The 16,230-nt window shown below is 45.1% G+C and overlaps 1 protein-coding gene across 1 annotated transcript in view; it reads left to right on the plus strand.

Moving 5' to 3' along the window:
• The window catches only part of SLC12A6 (solute carrier family 12 member 6), a 41,065-nt gene extending 24,915 nt beyond the window's left edge, over positions 1–16,150 (plus strand). Inside the window, 23 exon segments of the mRNA XM_030186321.1 lie at positions 831–962; positions 3,063–3,111; positions 3,114–3,208; positions 3,497–3,551; positions 3,648–3,778; positions 4,729–4,970; positions 5,261–5,487; positions 5,589–5,747; positions 6,087–6,185; positions 6,369–6,426; positions 6,535–6,709; positions 6,807–6,925; positions 7,046–7,144; positions 10,224–10,343; positions 11,280–11,384; positions 12,085–12,253; positions 12,498–12,693; positions 12,782–12,951; positions 13,318–13,449; positions 13,621–13,728; positions 13,990–14,183; positions 14,476–14,609; positions 14,781–16,150. Of these exon segments, the coding sequence (XP_030042181.1) occupies positions 831–962; positions 3,063–3,111; positions 3,114–3,208; positions 3,497–3,551; positions 3,648–3,778; positions 4,729–4,970; positions 5,261–5,487; positions 5,589–5,747; positions 6,087–6,185; positions 6,369–6,426; positions 6,535–6,709; positions 6,807–6,925; positions 7,046–7,144; positions 10,224–10,343; positions 11,280–11,384; positions 12,085–12,253; positions 12,498–12,693; positions 12,782–12,951; positions 13,318–13,449; positions 13,621–13,728; positions 13,990–14,183; positions 14,476–14,609; positions 14,781–14,872 (3,060 nt within the window). The 3' untranslated portion in view covers positions 14,873–16,150.
• The last annotated feature ends 80 nt before the right edge of the window (positions 16,151–16,230 follow it).

The following is a 16,230-nucleotide window of genomic DNA, read 5'->3' on the forward strand; positions in this document are numbered from 1 at the left end:
CAGGGTTTAAACAGAAATTTAAAGAAACAACTTGCAGAGCCATGGTAGCCATTGTGTACTCTAGTGGCATACTTCCCAGTTTTCAGGGCACACACAGCGAGTCGGTTTTTCTGGATATCTATAATGCACGAGATAGGGAGGCAGTGCATGCAAATTTGGTACACAAATCTCTTGTGCATATTCACTGTGGACATCTTGAAAAACTGACTGACGAGTTATTGCTCTAGGGTTCCTACACGGAATAGTTCCATGGGTATTTTTTGGCCCAGTAGTCACAGTGGAAAGATGCTATAGGATCAGGGCAGTTCTATGATAAGGGCATAGCGTCCTGTTTGACTGTAGCAGAGGAGAAGGATCTCCTGAAGTTGTTTAACTGTAGGAGTTGTGCTCAGCAGTGTATACGTCCTGATCTAGCCCAGATGTTTGAACATGGGATTGCCAGACTCGCTTCCTTTCTAAGGAGTTGACTTTTTCACAGTTTGTCTAAAAGTAGTGATGGCAGATATTCACCAGTAATGACAAGAGGGAGGGAGCAGCCATTGTGTCAAAAAGTAGATCCAGCAGTTTTAAGTTGGATTCTTCGTGCTGTGTAAGGATGTATGGTCCGGCAGAAGAAGAACTGGGGAGACACCAGAGTCTTTGGAACTCTTGTAATAGCAGTGAACAACGGTCCCACCGACTGGTGGCCAGCATTTTGATGTTCTGCCAATTATAGTTCTGCTTTTTTATAATTATTCCGGTCTCACAGTATAGAGCCCAATCTTCATTATTACACTTGTTTATTACCTTCACTTTTTTCCCTGTCCCTGTTTTAATTTATTTTTTTCCAGGAAGAAATGGATACCAGGCCGAAGGTATCATCTCTGCTGAACCACTTGGCCAACTACACCAACCTGCCGCAGGGAGCACGGGAGCATGAAGAGGCAGAGAGCATCGGGGAGGGCAAGAGGAAACGTACCAAGGTCAGCTCAGTGCCCTTGGCAGTGGGTGGCCCCCAGCCTCTAGTATCAGGGCCCATGCTAAACCTGCTGTAGCTCAGGGCAGAAATTTGAGAGGGGTCCTCAAAGCCCATCCAGTAGGCTGAATCTCCTTCAGCTTTAGGCAGGCTTTGAGCAACTGCCTTAACTGCACCCTCCCCCTCCTCCCCTCCATTTCAGCCCTGTCCAGTATTTATGAACAAGGAGCCCTTTCCCTTTCAGTTTTACTGATCTTACTGTACTCCTCCTATTCCCCCCCCCCTTCCCCTCAACCCGTCTCATTGCAGGCAGCAATTAATACAGCCCAGCAGAATTTAGATAGCTCCTTTATCATTTACTAATAAGGCCTCAGCAGCTGCCAACACCAGCCCGGGAAGGGGGTGATTACAGGAAGAAAAGAGCATACTCAGCCCTGTAGTGTGAGTTGTTCACACATTAGCACTTAACCAGAGACTCATTAGAGCAAAGTGTTGAGAAAACTTACATGCACATTTGCTTTCTCCCTCCCTACTCCAGCTGGCCTACTTCACTCTCATCTTTCTGTTTTATATTCTCTTGCCTGCATTCAGATCAAAGAAATTTTGGGGTCCATTTTAAAAGGAGTTATGGGAGTAAGAATAGCTCCTCCCCAGATAATTCCGGTTCACTGGGCCCAGCCTGGATTTTCAACAGCACTTACCTGGATAGAGCAGCTGAAAACCCAGGCAGACTACTGTGGCACTATCCAGTTAGTTCCAGGGTGTTCGATGTAGAGCCAGGAGTTATCCAGGCACTACCATTATTCAGCGGCAGTACTCGGATAACTACCCGGTGAATTAGGACAGAAAAAAAGGCTGTGGCCCAGGTAGCTGTCCAGGTACGTCTTTGAGTACTGGTACCTAAGTAACTACCATTGGTCACCCTAGACCTAGATTTTCAGTGCTGGTACCTGGACCAGGTCTACGTCGTTGACAGCCAGCATTGAATTTTAAAAAGAAAAAGCTAACTGACCACCAGCTGAGTATTGCATAACAATTTGTACTTATTGTTCCTTTCCAAAGCATGATCATTTATGTTATAGCATTCCTTAATGCATGAAAAGAGCTAGGATTTGTATCTTGAGGATTGTGTACAATTCTAGTCATCACACACAGCAGAATTAGTAAAAATACAGAGACCGGTAATCGAAATGACTAACTCCCTTATTAGGAAAGGCTAAAGAGATGAGGACTTTTCAGCATGGAGAACAGGCAGCTGAGGGGCGATTATGATAGAGGTTTATAAAATGAGTAGAGTGGAAGGCGTAAACGCAAATTTGTTTATGCTTTCAAAAAGTACGAAGTTAGTAGCACATTTAAAACAAATAGTAGGAAATCTATTTGAATTCAGTGCATTATTAAGCTCTGGAATTCATTGCTGGAGAATGTGGTAAAAGCAGATAGTGTAGCTGGGTTTAAAAAGATTTGGACAAGTTCCTGAAGATAAAGTCCCATAAGTAGTTAAGGTAGACCTGGGGAAAGTCACTGTTTATCCCTTGGATAAGTGGCATGGAATCTAATTACTTTTTGAGATCCTGCCAAGTACTTGTGACCTTGATTTGCCATTATTAGCAGTAGGGTACTGAGTTTGATTTTTTGATGGACCTTTTGGTCTTGCCCAGTATGGCAGTTTATGTAGTTGACTGGGGGGGGGGGGGGGGGGGAGAGAAAATAGATCATAAGGATGGAAGATTAAAGCTATGTTTTATGTTTAAATATTTTTATTGGTGCAAAAATAAACAAACACAATGTTCTCCTTGGAAAAACGCTCCATACACCACTAAAGTCATATCATGTTGGTAGAATACAACTCAGTGCAAATACATTTTTACTTTTCTTCCCCCTCCCCCCTTAAAACTATGTTTTATTAAAATTGCCTAACATGGTCACGTTTTGCCCACTTGTTGGATGCGTCAGGGTAAAACAATCCAGGGACGTGTAAGTTCCTTTAAAACGGTTCATGATATGCAAACAGGTAAGAGCGTTAGGTCTCAGCAGCCCTTTGAAAAGGGCTTAGAAATACAGTTCCTGACCCAGTGTTCCTTTTGTGTTTTCCCCCTGCCTGCAGTCTCCTGAGATGGGAACTTTCATGGGAGTCTACCTGCCTTGCTTACAAAACATTTTGGGGTGATCTTGTTCCTGCGTCTCACCTGGGTGGTGGGAACAGCTGGGGTGCTACAAGCCTTCTGTATTGTCTTTATCTGCTGCTGCTGTGTAAGTAATCTCGCTTGACATCTCAGTAATCACCCTCTCGTAGCATGGACGAAATGTAAATCTATTGAAAGAACTTCTTATCCCATTGTGATTAGCTGTTACCTATTAGTTTGGGGATTTTTTTCCTAAACCCTTGAAGTGAGAAATGATTTAAATGTTGTGGAGGGCTATGCCACATCTGCAATATAGCAGCACAGACCTGGAGGTGGGAATAGCATCATTGCCGGATTTGGACTCCAATGCCAGAAAAATTGCTGCATGCAGTGACCTTTGTGCTTTTCTTTCCAGACGATGCTTACTGCCATCTCCATGAGCGCCATTGCCACCAATGGAGTTGTGCCTGGTAAGAATTCTGTTTCTATCTCTTTTCCCTCTTTGTGCCCCTGCTGCGTGCCTCTTTTTCTTACTTCTCACTCTGCCGATGTTTATCCCTGTCTAGCTGGCGGTTCTTACTTCATGATCTCACGGGCCTTGGGCCCTGAGTTTGGAGGGGCTGTGGGCCTGTGCTTCTACCTAGGCACCACCTTTGCTGCATCCATGTATATTCTAGGGGCCATTGAAATTTTCCTGGTAAGTTGAGCCCTCTTTCAGATCTCCCTGTTGTATCTATCTATGAAATAGTAACAATAATTAAGATAAAAATTAGATGTGTGGTTGGCCTTTTTGTAGCTGCTCTGTCAGATTGCTCAGTTTATAGAAGTCCCTTTTACATGCACTTATTTATTGCAGAGTGGCAGTGGACCAGGAAGCATAGAATATTCTCTATAGCCAAGGCCTGGTAATAGAAATAGAGTCTGTTGAAGAAACATCCCAGTTTGTGCAGTTCTGAATCTGTAAAAATATGATTTTGTTAATCATGGAGCAGAAAAACTTAGAAGCCACAAAAAATCTACTGTTGCACAATTATTCCTTTTAACAGTAGTAGCCGCATTAGGCTGGTGTAACAAAATTGACACGGGCAGGCAGGTGTTACCATTTTATAGACTAACCAATGTATTGAGGCATGAGCATTTGAGGACCAGAGCCCAATTTGTTAGATGCTTGTTTCCTGAGGAGCAGTTCCAGCAAAATGTGTCCCATTGCTTTTAACAGATAATGGATTTCTCAAGACCTAGGTTTGATTCCTGGTTCAGATTTTCTGACTAGATAGCAATATTGATATGGGGGGGGGTGGGGAGTCTCATTGTCTCGCGCTGCAATCCTAAAGGAGGAGGAAGAAAAACACCAGGCTATAAATAGACTAACGGCAAAATACTGAGGCACATAAGTTTTGTTTTCCTGACAAGCCTCCATGTAGTATTAGATTCCACTGTTATGGTGGATTGTAGCTGGAATTTGCTTAATATTGTGGAAATGGTCTTTTTCGTTCTTATTTTCAGCTTTCAACAAATACGTTTATTTGATTGTATCATTTGGGAAATAAAGTGACTTTGACCTAAGGTCACAACCGGGCTTTATTCCTTTCTTAAAGAAGGTTAAGGAGTGACTAGGATTGCTCTTTCTTTCCATTTGCCCTTCAGGTGTACATCGTGCCTTCAGCAGTCATTTTCCAGAGTACAGATGAAGCAGAGAGCTCGGGGGCCATGCTAAATAACATGAGGGTCTATGGCAGTACTTTTCTCATCCTCATGGCTCTAGTGGTCTTCATTGGGGTGAAATATGTCAACAAGTTTGCTTCCGTCTTCTTGACCTGTGTTATTGTCTCCATCCTAGCCATCTATGCTGGAGCAATCAAATCTGCCTTTGCACCGCCAAGTTTCCCGTAGGTGCCCAGGTGTGATGGGGTGGGGTGGGGGAGGGGGGGAAGAAGTATTGAAACATAAGAGCTGTTTATAGAATTTGGATAAATTGGAACACATTTAAGTGTTAAATATTTTTAACTATTTAATTATTTTGATTATTGTACATACATAAAAATGCTGAGAAAAGCAAATACAGAAATAATGGTGAGGATTTCATAAAGCATTTTAAGCTGTATCTTTTTGGCTTTATATCCTCCTTCCCCCCCCCCTTTTTTTTTTCTTGCTTTCTGTATTCTCACATCAAATTCAGGGTCTGCCTTCTTGGGAATCGCACACTGTCGCGGCGCCAGATTGATACCTGTGCTAAGTTTCAGGAAAGGGCTAATCTTTCTGATCCCCTTGAGCCCACGAAGCTGTGGGGCTTCTTTTGCCATGTGAGTGAGCTGCTGAATACTACCACCTGTGACGAATATTTCATCCACAACAACGTGACAGAGCTAGAGGGAATCCCAGGCATGAGCAGTGGCATTATCACAGGTAAGAGGGGGGAGCTCAGTTGCAGACAGAAGGCAGCACTGTCGGAGATAAGAAGATAGCCTGTGAGAGGTCCATCACTGATTCTTCATCTCTTTTGGCAGAAAATCTGTGGAGTAATTATCTTCAGAAAGGGGATATCATTGAGAAAGCCTTCCTGCCATCTGCAGAGGTTGTAGGCTCCACCAATCACGAGTATGTCCTGGCTGACATCACCACCTCCTTCACTCTCCTGGTGGGGATCTTCTTTCCCTCGGTAACAGGTATAGTAAACTGGGAAGGAGGTCGCATAAGGCAACTGCTCCAGATACCATCAGCAGTAGTGCTTGGAGAGACTGAGGTGACAGTGTAGCAGGGCAGGCAGAGTTACATCAGCTACTGTACTGGTAGATGTCGTGAGGGATAATAAAAGTGAGGGGTAGGCAGAAGAAGACGAGCCAGGGAATCAGATACAGGAACTGCTGAAAAGAAGAGATGAGGAGGGGAACAGACACCATAACTTCTGAGGAATGTGAGGAGGGAAGGCAGGCAAAGATAACACAGTATTCAGAGATACCACATGGTTCTTGTTTTTTCTTCCCTTGTTCCTTGCAATGTTGAAGGGATTATGGCAGGGTCAAACCGATCCGGAGACCTAAAGGATGCTCAGAAGTCAATCCCCATTGGAACCATTCTGGCCATCCTGACCACATCCTTGGTCTGTATCCTTTCTTTTTGTCACTTTGAGCCTTGAACCTTTCCCCGATTCTGAGATGAGTGCTTTCTGGATAGGTGTTGATACTTTCCCTGTTGTTCTTCCCCAGGACCAGAGACCTCCTCCTAACCCCCTTAAGCTTGTGACTTTCTGACCATAGTTAATTTTCCTTGACCCTCTCATGTTTCAGATCTCAGCAATGTGATTTTCTTTGGAGCCTGTATTGAAGGGGTGGTTCTCAGAGATAAGTGAGTATCTTTTCTCTGTGGGGATGCCTAGTCACATCTCATCAGGTAGCCAGCATGGAAGGTGCTGCAAGTGTAACTGAGCTGACTTGTGTGTGTCTTTCTTGGTAGGTTTGGGGATGTAGTGAATGGGAACCTCGTAGTGGGAACACTGTCCTGGCCCTCTCCTTGGGTGATTGTCATTGGTTCATTCTTTTCTACTTGTGGAGCTGGATTACAAAGCCTCACCGGAGCCCCCAGGCTGTTGCAGGCCATCGCCAAGGACAACATCATCCCCTTTCTGCGGGTAATAGCATACCCCTCATGCTCTGGCTGTGGCTGTCTTGCATTTCCTAGTATTCTGATTTCTCTTCTCTTGCATTGGTTTCTGTCCATCCCTGCAGGTCTTTGGACATGGGAAAGCAAACGGCGAACCCACCTGGGCACTGCTGCTGACAGCTGCTATTGCCGAGCTGGGGATTCTTATTGCCTCGCTGGACCTCGTGGCACCCATTCTCTCCATGTATGTGCTTTCACCAGGCTTATGTTAGAGCCCTTTGCTTGGCTGTGTGAATACCATGAGGGGAGTGTCAATTCAGAAGTTCTTGAAGTTAATGTTTGCTGTCTCTTCTCCTTTCTTCAGGTTCTTTCTGATGTGCTATCTCTTTGTCAATCTGGCTTGTGCACTACAGACACTCCTGCGTAGCCCTAACTGGAGGCCACGCTTCCATTATTACCACTGGTATGTTCTCTTCACTGTTGGGGGTAAAGAGGTGGGATCTCATTGTTCGAAGACATGGTTTAATGTGATGTATTGGAAGACACTGACCCCCCGCAGCTGCAGGCCCCTAGGAGTTTCATAAGAGATGCCCCTGTAGATGGGAAGATTGTAGCTCCCCTTAGTGCCAATTAAGTTTCCCACCAATGCCACTTCTAGGCACAGGTTTTCCATCCTTGGTTTTTAAGACACCTCAATAAAATATTGGGTTTTGTGTACCGAATGTTTGCACAGCATTCTAAGGGATCAGATTTTTCTCTGTAGACTTAGCAAGGAAATGCAGGCACACTCAAGTGACATCATCCGACAGAGCCTTGGGTGCCAGAGAAGTTCTTCAGCTTAGTGATCTCTGAATTTGACATCTCTGCACATGTTCAGGAGTCGTCTTGGTCTCCCTCTTCCCCCTCAGTCTTTAACATCTGCGGGTAACGCTCACAGGTTCCTCAGGTCTCCTCTCAAATGTTTTGTCAGTTCTTCTTGCATTTTCTGCAAGTCGTCTTGTTTTTCTTGGGACAAACAGTAATCCGTGATTTTAATCACTTGATTTATTTTCACTTTTGTTTTCTATTCGTGTCATGGCAACATCTCCCACCGTGGATGGGGGCTCTGGATCTTCTGCCCAGCATGATCAGGACTCAAGGTCCACCCCTCCTCCTTCTCACTCTGTGTTCCAAACTGTAAGTAAGCACAAAGAGAAGAAAAAGCACATTCATTTCTGACAAGGGAATATCTCACGGTATCAAATCCAAAATTAAGGGCTCTTCAGCAGCTTCAAAAAGTTAGCTTCCACCTTGGTGCTCCTCTCAGGAACCAGTCCTTTCAAAACAGAAATTTAACTAAAACTCCAATGCCCTCCTTAATCCTGCACACCATGCACAATCAAGTGCTCCTCAGGACACTATTAATTCAGCTCTCCTGCAGCCGCTTCAGTGCTTTGTGTATGACACTGATTCTATTTTGCTCACCTTCTTGGGATCTTGCCAGATATATGTGATCTGGATTGGCCACTGTTGGAAACAGGACGTTGGGCTTGATGGACCTTTGGTCTTTCTCATTATGGCAATACTTATGTACTTTCTGCACTCAAACTCAAGGTCTATGGAGTTCACTAGAAAGAAATATACAAATCAATATCCTACAACTTGGAGCCATTTTCAATGCGCTGAAAGCATTTTCTCATTGGATTCAAGCAAAAATGGTATTAGTAAGGACAGTCATGTAGTCATGTTCTATGTAAACAAATAAGGGGGCTTGGGATCCCTATGCCTCTGTGGAGAGGCCCTGAAGATCTGGAACCTGGCAATCTCATTAAATGTCACCCTTCAAGCAACATATATCCCTGGTCAGTTCAACCAGTTAGCAGATTCACTCAGTTGGAAACTAAATCCTCATGAGTGGACCTTAGATCCCATCATTTTCCAAACCTTATGCACCTATTAGATTCTGGTCTTCAGACTTCCTCTACGTCTGCATCTGGCTGCTATCTCTGCCTATCATGCTCTACCAAGGCAGGCCAGAGGCTGCTATTCCTATTGTATCCCGCTTCATGAAGGGCCTCATGCATATAAAACCACCTCTGAAAGCACCACTTCCAGCATGGGATCTTATTGTAGTATTTGCCAGTCTTATGAAGGAACCATTCGAGCCTTTAGCCTCGACCACATGACAAAATCTTACCTGGAAAGCTATTTTTCTCATAGCAATTACATCAGCAAGAAGAGTGGGTGGACTCCAGCCCTTGGTGCATTACCCTCCAATTCTTCAATTCGGTGCTCCTTCACACTTACCTGAAGTCGTATCACTGTTTCACTTGAATCAAACCATTGTACTACCTTCTTTCCTCTACCTTGTTCATCTCCAGCAGAAACTTCATTACACGCTTCGATCTGTAGAAGACTTGCTGTATTACCTACATCGTATTAGACTTAACAAGACTTCACAGCTTATAACCCAAACAATCCAGGCTCATCTGTGTCAAAAAGGACGCTATCCAACTGGGTTTCAGATTGCATATCCAAGTGTTACACTCAAACCTTCAGTTATCAGGGTAGGTGGGTCCTCACCAACTTGGTGCGAAAGCTGCTTCCATAGCAATTTTTAGATCAGCTTTCATTATGGATATTTGCAAAGCAGCCATATGGGCCTCCGTTCATACCTTCACCAATCGTTACTGCCTGGATTGTTCCTCAGCACAAGATTGCAGCCTTTGGACAAGCAGTTCTTCGTAACCTTTTTGTATTTAACTGTATGGGCCAACAGTTGTCAAATGCTGTTAGTGGGTGGCCCTTAGCTTGGGACTCACCTATGAGTGTGCCTGCATTTCCTTAGTAAGTCTACAGAGAAAGCAATTCTCAACACTTACCTGTAATGGGTTCTCCATAAACGACAGGGAAATGCAGCCATACCCTCCCTGCCAACCAAGCCCCTCAATACATGTCTCTCCTCTTTTAGCTTTGTAGTGGACTGAGGGAGACTTAGGCAGCATGGGAACTCCCATGCATGTGCAGAGATCTCTAAGCTGAAGAACTATTCTGGCACCCAAGGCTCCATTGGATGATGTCGCCTATGAGCGTGGATGCTTTTTGCTGTTGTCTACGGAGATCCCCTGTTACAGGTAAGCAACCTTGCTTAGTCCTCCACAAACCAGATGTGATGTCAAAGCTTTATTCTCAAGGACGACTTATGATAAAGGAGGCAAGGTTGGTGGGGGGGAGGGCTTCTGTCTGGGTCATTGAGGAATGCCTCCCTCCCCACCATCTTGGTTTTTTTACTTACTGGTAGAGCAGAAGGCTATAGGTCAGTTCAAAATAGCTCCCATGTTATGACAGGAAATGGACAGGTTGTAAGTCAGCATCTATGGTACTGAGGATGTGCAGTTACCTGGTGCCAATGTGTGTGTGTGTGGGGGGGGGGGGGGGGGGGGGGAACCAACCTTGATCATCAGTAAGTCAGATCCTCTCTGTGGTAAACAGGGCTAGGAAAAAGTTGTTTGCAGGTCATGGAATGCCAAGCTGTGACCTTCTACCTGCCTCCTCTCTTCTAGGGTGCTGTCCTTCCTGGGTATGAGCATCTGCCTGGCGCTGATGTTCATCTCCTCATGGTACTATGCTATGGCTGCCATGCTGATTGCTGGGATGATCTACAAGTACATTGAGTACCAAGGGTGAGTCAGCCTCCTGCTATATGTTTTTTTGTTTGCTCGTTTTTTTAAGAGGTACTTAAAATATATTTGGGAAGCCAGATCAGTGTTAATATTTGATGATTCCATGAAGAATTTCCTCTTTACCAAATCTAGACTAGGTTTTCTGCAGTGTGGGTCAGCCAAGACTGTGACTATTGCAGAGACAGGTTCACAGTCTGTTGAGAAAGAGGATGGACATTGTGACCACCGATAGTCTATTAAAATGGAGGAAGAATTCCCAGGTAGTGGTGAATAAAAGTTCATGGCACCAGGATTCCAGCACTGGTTCATTAATGAGCTGAAAAAAAAAAAAAAAACCACTTACCAGGGAGTGAAGGAATTGCCTAATGGTGAGAGCAGCAGTTTTGAGAAGCAGAGAAGGTAGGGTTCAAATCCTGCTTGTGTTGCTGACACTTCCTGTCACCTTGGGCAAGTCACTTTGCTCTCAATTGCCCAGGTACAGCTTAGATAGTGAAGCCTCTTGGGCAGGGAAATAGGTACTATAACCATAACACCTTGAGCTCAAATTTTGGAAAGGTAATTAAAATCCCCCCCCCCCCCCAAGATAAATAAAATACAAAATGATCTGGGTGGGTGTATTGTAATATTAGCAGCAAAAGCAGTACCACAAATCAGGGTTAGCAGCTTGAATGCATTGCTGTGCCCTTGGCTATAAAAACAACTGACTGTAGAAACAGCTATGTCAAACCACTCCTGTTGTACACTGCCCTGGGTGAAGCTTAATAAAAATAAAGCCAGTCTCTCATTTTTCACACACAATCTCTGAGCTACAGTATGATTTAAGAAAACCTTTCTGCAGGATTTCTGGATTGGAAGTAGCCTCATTAAGGCCTGATCTAGATTTCACAAGTAGAGGTGCTTTGCAGGCTAAGCTTGCACTGTTTTCTCTCTCTGCAGAGCAGAGAAGGAGTGGGGAGATGGGATTCGGGGGCTGTCTCTGAGCGCAGCGCGCTTTGCCCTGCTGCGGCTAGAGGAAGGACCTCCACACACCAAGAACTGGAGGTATGTGACCTTGAGGGACTTCCTGGAGTGTTTCACCACACAGGAGGAGGAGCAATCTGGTTAGAGCAGTGGACTGGAAATCAGGGTTCAGATGTTAAGTTGGGTGGAACAGTTATGTTGTTAAAGGTTGTTTAACTTGTTGAACACAAACAAGACAACATTCCATGATTAATGAGCAGCAGATTGAAAACAATTTGTAGAAACTGGTTTTTATACTGTGATGCCAAAATTAAGCTGTGGTTTCTGTTGCCAGAGAATGTGGGCAAGGTGACCAATTTAGCGGGATTCCAAAGAGGTTTGGACAAGCTCCTGGAGGAAAAAGTCCATAAACATTATTAGCCAGGTAGACTTGAGAGAGTCATTGTTCATCCCTGGAATTTAACTATGGGGAAACAAATGTACAGCTTGGGATCAGCCCAGTACTTGTAGTCTGGACTGGCCATAGTCAGGATGCTGGGCTCAATGAACTTCGCTCTTGACTCAGCATGGCTTTATGTTCTTATACTTGTGACCTTGACCAAGTCACCTTATCTCCTATTGCCTTGTGTACCCAGGGCAATTCTTAGCCCCAGTGAGATTACAAACTATATATTAGCACTGTACAAATACGTTTTGTTATATCATTGCATATGTAGTACACTTCCTTGCTGTGTTCTGCCTGTGACTTCTCCCAAGTAATAACTCTGTTCTGTCTGGGTAGGCCACAGTTGCTGGTTCTCTTGAAGCTGGATGAGGACCTGCATGTAAAGCACCCCTGTCTCTTGACCTTCACTTCCCAACTCAAAGCTGGCAAAGGCCTTACCATTGTGGGCTCAGTCCTTGTCGGCAACTTTCTGGATAACTATGGGGAATCGCTAGCCGCTGAGCAGGTCAGAGCTTATCTGCAGCACTGTAAAGTAATGCCCTTCATTAATCTACATTTAAACTTCTTTTAATATTGCCGTGAGGTTTTCATCTCCTCTATGCTTCATCTCCCCTAACCTACCCATATGTGCACGTGATCACAGGCTGAAGTCTCAAGTAAAAGGAAACAAAACAAGCTGGATACATAGTAAAGCACAGGGCACAGTACGTCCTGCAAGTCATATCTGAAATCTTCCTGCCTCATTCTAGACTATCAAGCACTTGATGGAGAAGGAGAAACTGAAAGGCTTTTGCCAGATCGTAGTGGCCCAGAAGCTACGAGAGGGTCTCTCTCATCTCATTCAGTCCTGTGGCTTGGGAGGCATGAAACACAACACTGTCCTCATGAGCTGGCCTAGTGGCTGGCGACAGAGCGAGGACTCCCGAGCTTGGAAGACTTTTATCGGTACGTGCTGTTCAGGGGTGGAATAGAGGGACTAGGCCAACAAAACACTCTGGCAGCCTCTAAGCCTGTTTCTTACCTTGCCCCTCAGGCACAGTACGAGTGACAACAGCTGCCCGTCTGGCCCTGTTGGTGGCCAAGAACATTGACCTTTTTCCCCGCAACGCAGAGCCTTTCACCGAGGGCAGCATTGATGTCTGGTGGATTGTTCATGATGGGGGCATGTTGATGCTGCTGCCTTTCCTCCTCAAGCAGCATAAGGTACCTGAGCAGCGAGAATGGAGAGGTAGTGCTGCTGTCACCTCTTCCTTAGCACAGGGTACATGGAGCATTGTGGGCAGGGTGATATTACTACCCCTCCTCATCACAGCCCTGGGTATGCATGGTCATGAGATGGAGGCTATTACTCCTTCATTCATTTTACAGCAACCTTTCAAACCATTATGTTCTTTATAACACACAAATGAATAAGCAGTAGGCTTAGTACACCCCATCTGTGTTCCATACATTAGCAAGGTGATACATTAGCAAGGTGCATGGTCCGTGAGCCAAGTGCAAAGAAAGGGGACACATAGGCAGAGTAAAAGTGAGACTTGAAGCTCTCCAGCATTCTCTCCCTTGTGTCAGGTCTGGCGCAAGTGCAACATTCGGATCTTCACAGTGGCACAGATGGAAGATAACAGCATCCAGATGAAGAAAGACCTGGCTACGTTCCTGTATCACCTGCGCATCGAGGCTGAAGTGGAAGTGGTAGAGATGGTAAGGATGTGATAGAGATTCACTTTTCCCATTATAACCTAGTCCAGGCCTTCTCCTGCCCGTCTCTTCCAGCTTCATTGGGGATGGGGTTGTGCTCCTTTGAGTTTGCTTGTTCAGTGTGTGTGGTTTTTCTCCTGACAGTGTCCCTCTATTGTACGTGTCTCATTATAGCATGACAGTGACATCTCTGCTTACACCTATGAACGCACACTGATGATGGAGCAGCGGTCTCAGATGCTACGGCAGATGCGTCTCTCCAAAACAGATCGCGATCGAGAGGTATGCACTGAGGGGGCAAAGCTTGGTCCATTAGGGAAGTTTATCTTTAAAAAAAACATTTTTTATTTGCAGGAGCTAAAAGCAAGAGACGGGTTTGGGACTTTTTGAGATAGGTAGGAAGCCAGCTGTTAAGTTACCAGCATCCAGTTCTACCCTGGGTTTTTTTTTAAATTGTACACTGCTGTGATTTTCTTGTGAACGTCAATGGTATATGAAGCTTAATATAAGAGGGTGCCTTGCACTGCTGTTCTCCCTCCACAGGCTCAGCTGGTGAAGGATCGAAACTCCATGCTGCGCCTGACCAGTATTGGCTCTGATGAGGATGACGACACAGATACATATGCAGAGAAAGTACATATGACCTGGACCAAGGACAAATACCTGGCATCACGGGCACATAGCCGAGGCAAATCCCTAGGAATGGGAGAGCACCATGACCTGCTTAGCATGCGACCGTGAGTCCTGGGTTACGAAATCCAGGGGAGGAGAGATGACCAGGACTTGTTGAGCCTGAGTCCAGGGGGTGAAAGAAGAACGGGTGACCTGCTGTGCATGAGTACTGTGTTGACTTGAGGAGGAAACGGGAAGGAGATCATGAGACTATGCATTCTGGGTTACAGTGAAGGGGTGGGATGGGAAGAAAAGAGGCAGGATGCTGGGGGTTTTTGTAAAGCTGGATTATTGGTGTTTAGTGAGGATAGTAGTTGCACTTATCTAAGTGTCTGTGTACTGTTTATCCCTTCTTAGAGACCATTCAAATGTGCGACGGATGCATACAGCAGTGAAGTTGAATGAGGTCATTGTGAACAAGTCACACGAAGCAAGGTTGGTGCTGCTGAACATGCCAGGTCCTCCCAAGAATGCAGAGGGTAATGAAAACTGTATCCTTCCCTTCATGAGACTTGTACAGACTGCATTCAGCATGTTAGTAATGAGAAATACAAGATCTCCATGTGCTGGGATCCCAGTCACCCTTCTTTCCCTTTTCATACTCTTCTCTTCCCATAGCTGACTACTGCTTTGGGGTTTTCCTCCTTGACCATCACCCCCAGATATGGAATTCTTGGAAGTGCTGACAGAAGGCTTGGAAAGGGTCTTGTTGGTGCGGGGTGGGGGCACAGAAGTCATCACCATCTATTCCTAACTTGCTGTTACTGGCCTAGCCCTCCTCCTCTCTATCCTCACTGCTAGCCTGAAGACCCGATCCTAGGTGCCAAGAGAGTGAGAGGTGTCGTTTGGTGCTGTCACACCTACCCACCTTGCTGTGGACTACTGCTAAAGATTCCAGTCTTTGGAGCTGCTAATTTTACATTTCTCCACTTATTGAAACCAGCTCCCTTTTCCTTGTGCTTCATGGTTGGCGCAATATGCCTATCTCTAAACTGGGACAGGCCATGGCCCTGTGGCATTGCATATCCGTCAGCAGAGCGGTAGGCTCCTGCCATTCCTACAGCTTCTTTTGAGTGCCAACTTTTTCCTTTACCCTACTGGCTTTACCCCTTGACCATCAGCCTTGCCTTTCTTCAGGAGTGCACCATAGTGGAGTGCTTTCTCCTCTGTGTGCCTCAGCTGTTCTTAAAGTACCAGCCATAGTGAGTGGTTCCAGCATTGGTCTCAGTAAAAGGAATACATGGCTGCAGCTGTATGTGTGGGGAATGCCAGTATGTACATTTCCTATTTGTATAGACTGAACCCTGGAATTACAATGGTGGTCCTATCCACGCTTTTTCCACAAGGGAGGACAGAGCAATAACTTATCTCCTGTGCCAGGAAGCCATATTGCAGACCCTTAATTCTTCATTAGGCTGTATAACCATTCCTGCTGTCCTAGAAGAATGCTGAGTTTCTCTAGTCTAACCCATTTCATTGCAAACTCAAGGAAAGAGGAATCTCTAAGACAGGGGTGGGCAACCACAGCCCTTGAGAGCCACAACTCAGTTGGGTTTTTGAGATTTCCACAATGAATATGCATGAGCTTGATTTTGCCATTGTAGGCATATCCATTGTGGAAAGCCTGAAAAACCAGCCTGAGGTAGGGAGAATTCTCTTGTATCCCACCTTCATTCTTTCAGGTGCCCATAGCCAGGTAAGACCCCAGCATATTCTGTTCATGTTCCCTTACAACAAAGGAACAGATTTAGTCTGTAAAGGCTTATTTTCTGTTTCACATAGTGGTGTCATGCCCATGCTATAAGCACAAGCAGCAGCCTGTGTACACACCATCTTGAAGGAGCAGTAGCCACTCCAATGAAATGCAACAGAAGAGGCCTGGTTCTACTGCTGCCAAAAGCATCATGGGAAATGTAGTTTCAGCCTTTGGGGGGGCTCTCATTTCTAGTTTAGAGTAGTTTCCGTTACTTTTTCTGAATCATGAGTAAGTATGAACATGCCAAACCACCAAAGGAATTCCATGACAGTATTTGTAAAACCATTAAAGAGAGCCCCTAATTAAAGGTATAAATTATGTGTGTACTGTTAAGGTGGTTTAATGCATTTTTACTT

Source organism: Microcaecilia unicolor, chromosome 14, assembly GCF_901765095.1.
Source record: "Microcaecilia unicolor chromosome 14, aMicUni1.1, whole genome shotgun sequence".
In the NCBI taxonomy this organism is placed as follows: domain Eukaryota; kingdom Metazoa; phylum Chordata; class Amphibia; order Gymnophiona; family Siphonopidae; genus Microcaecilia; species Microcaecilia unicolor.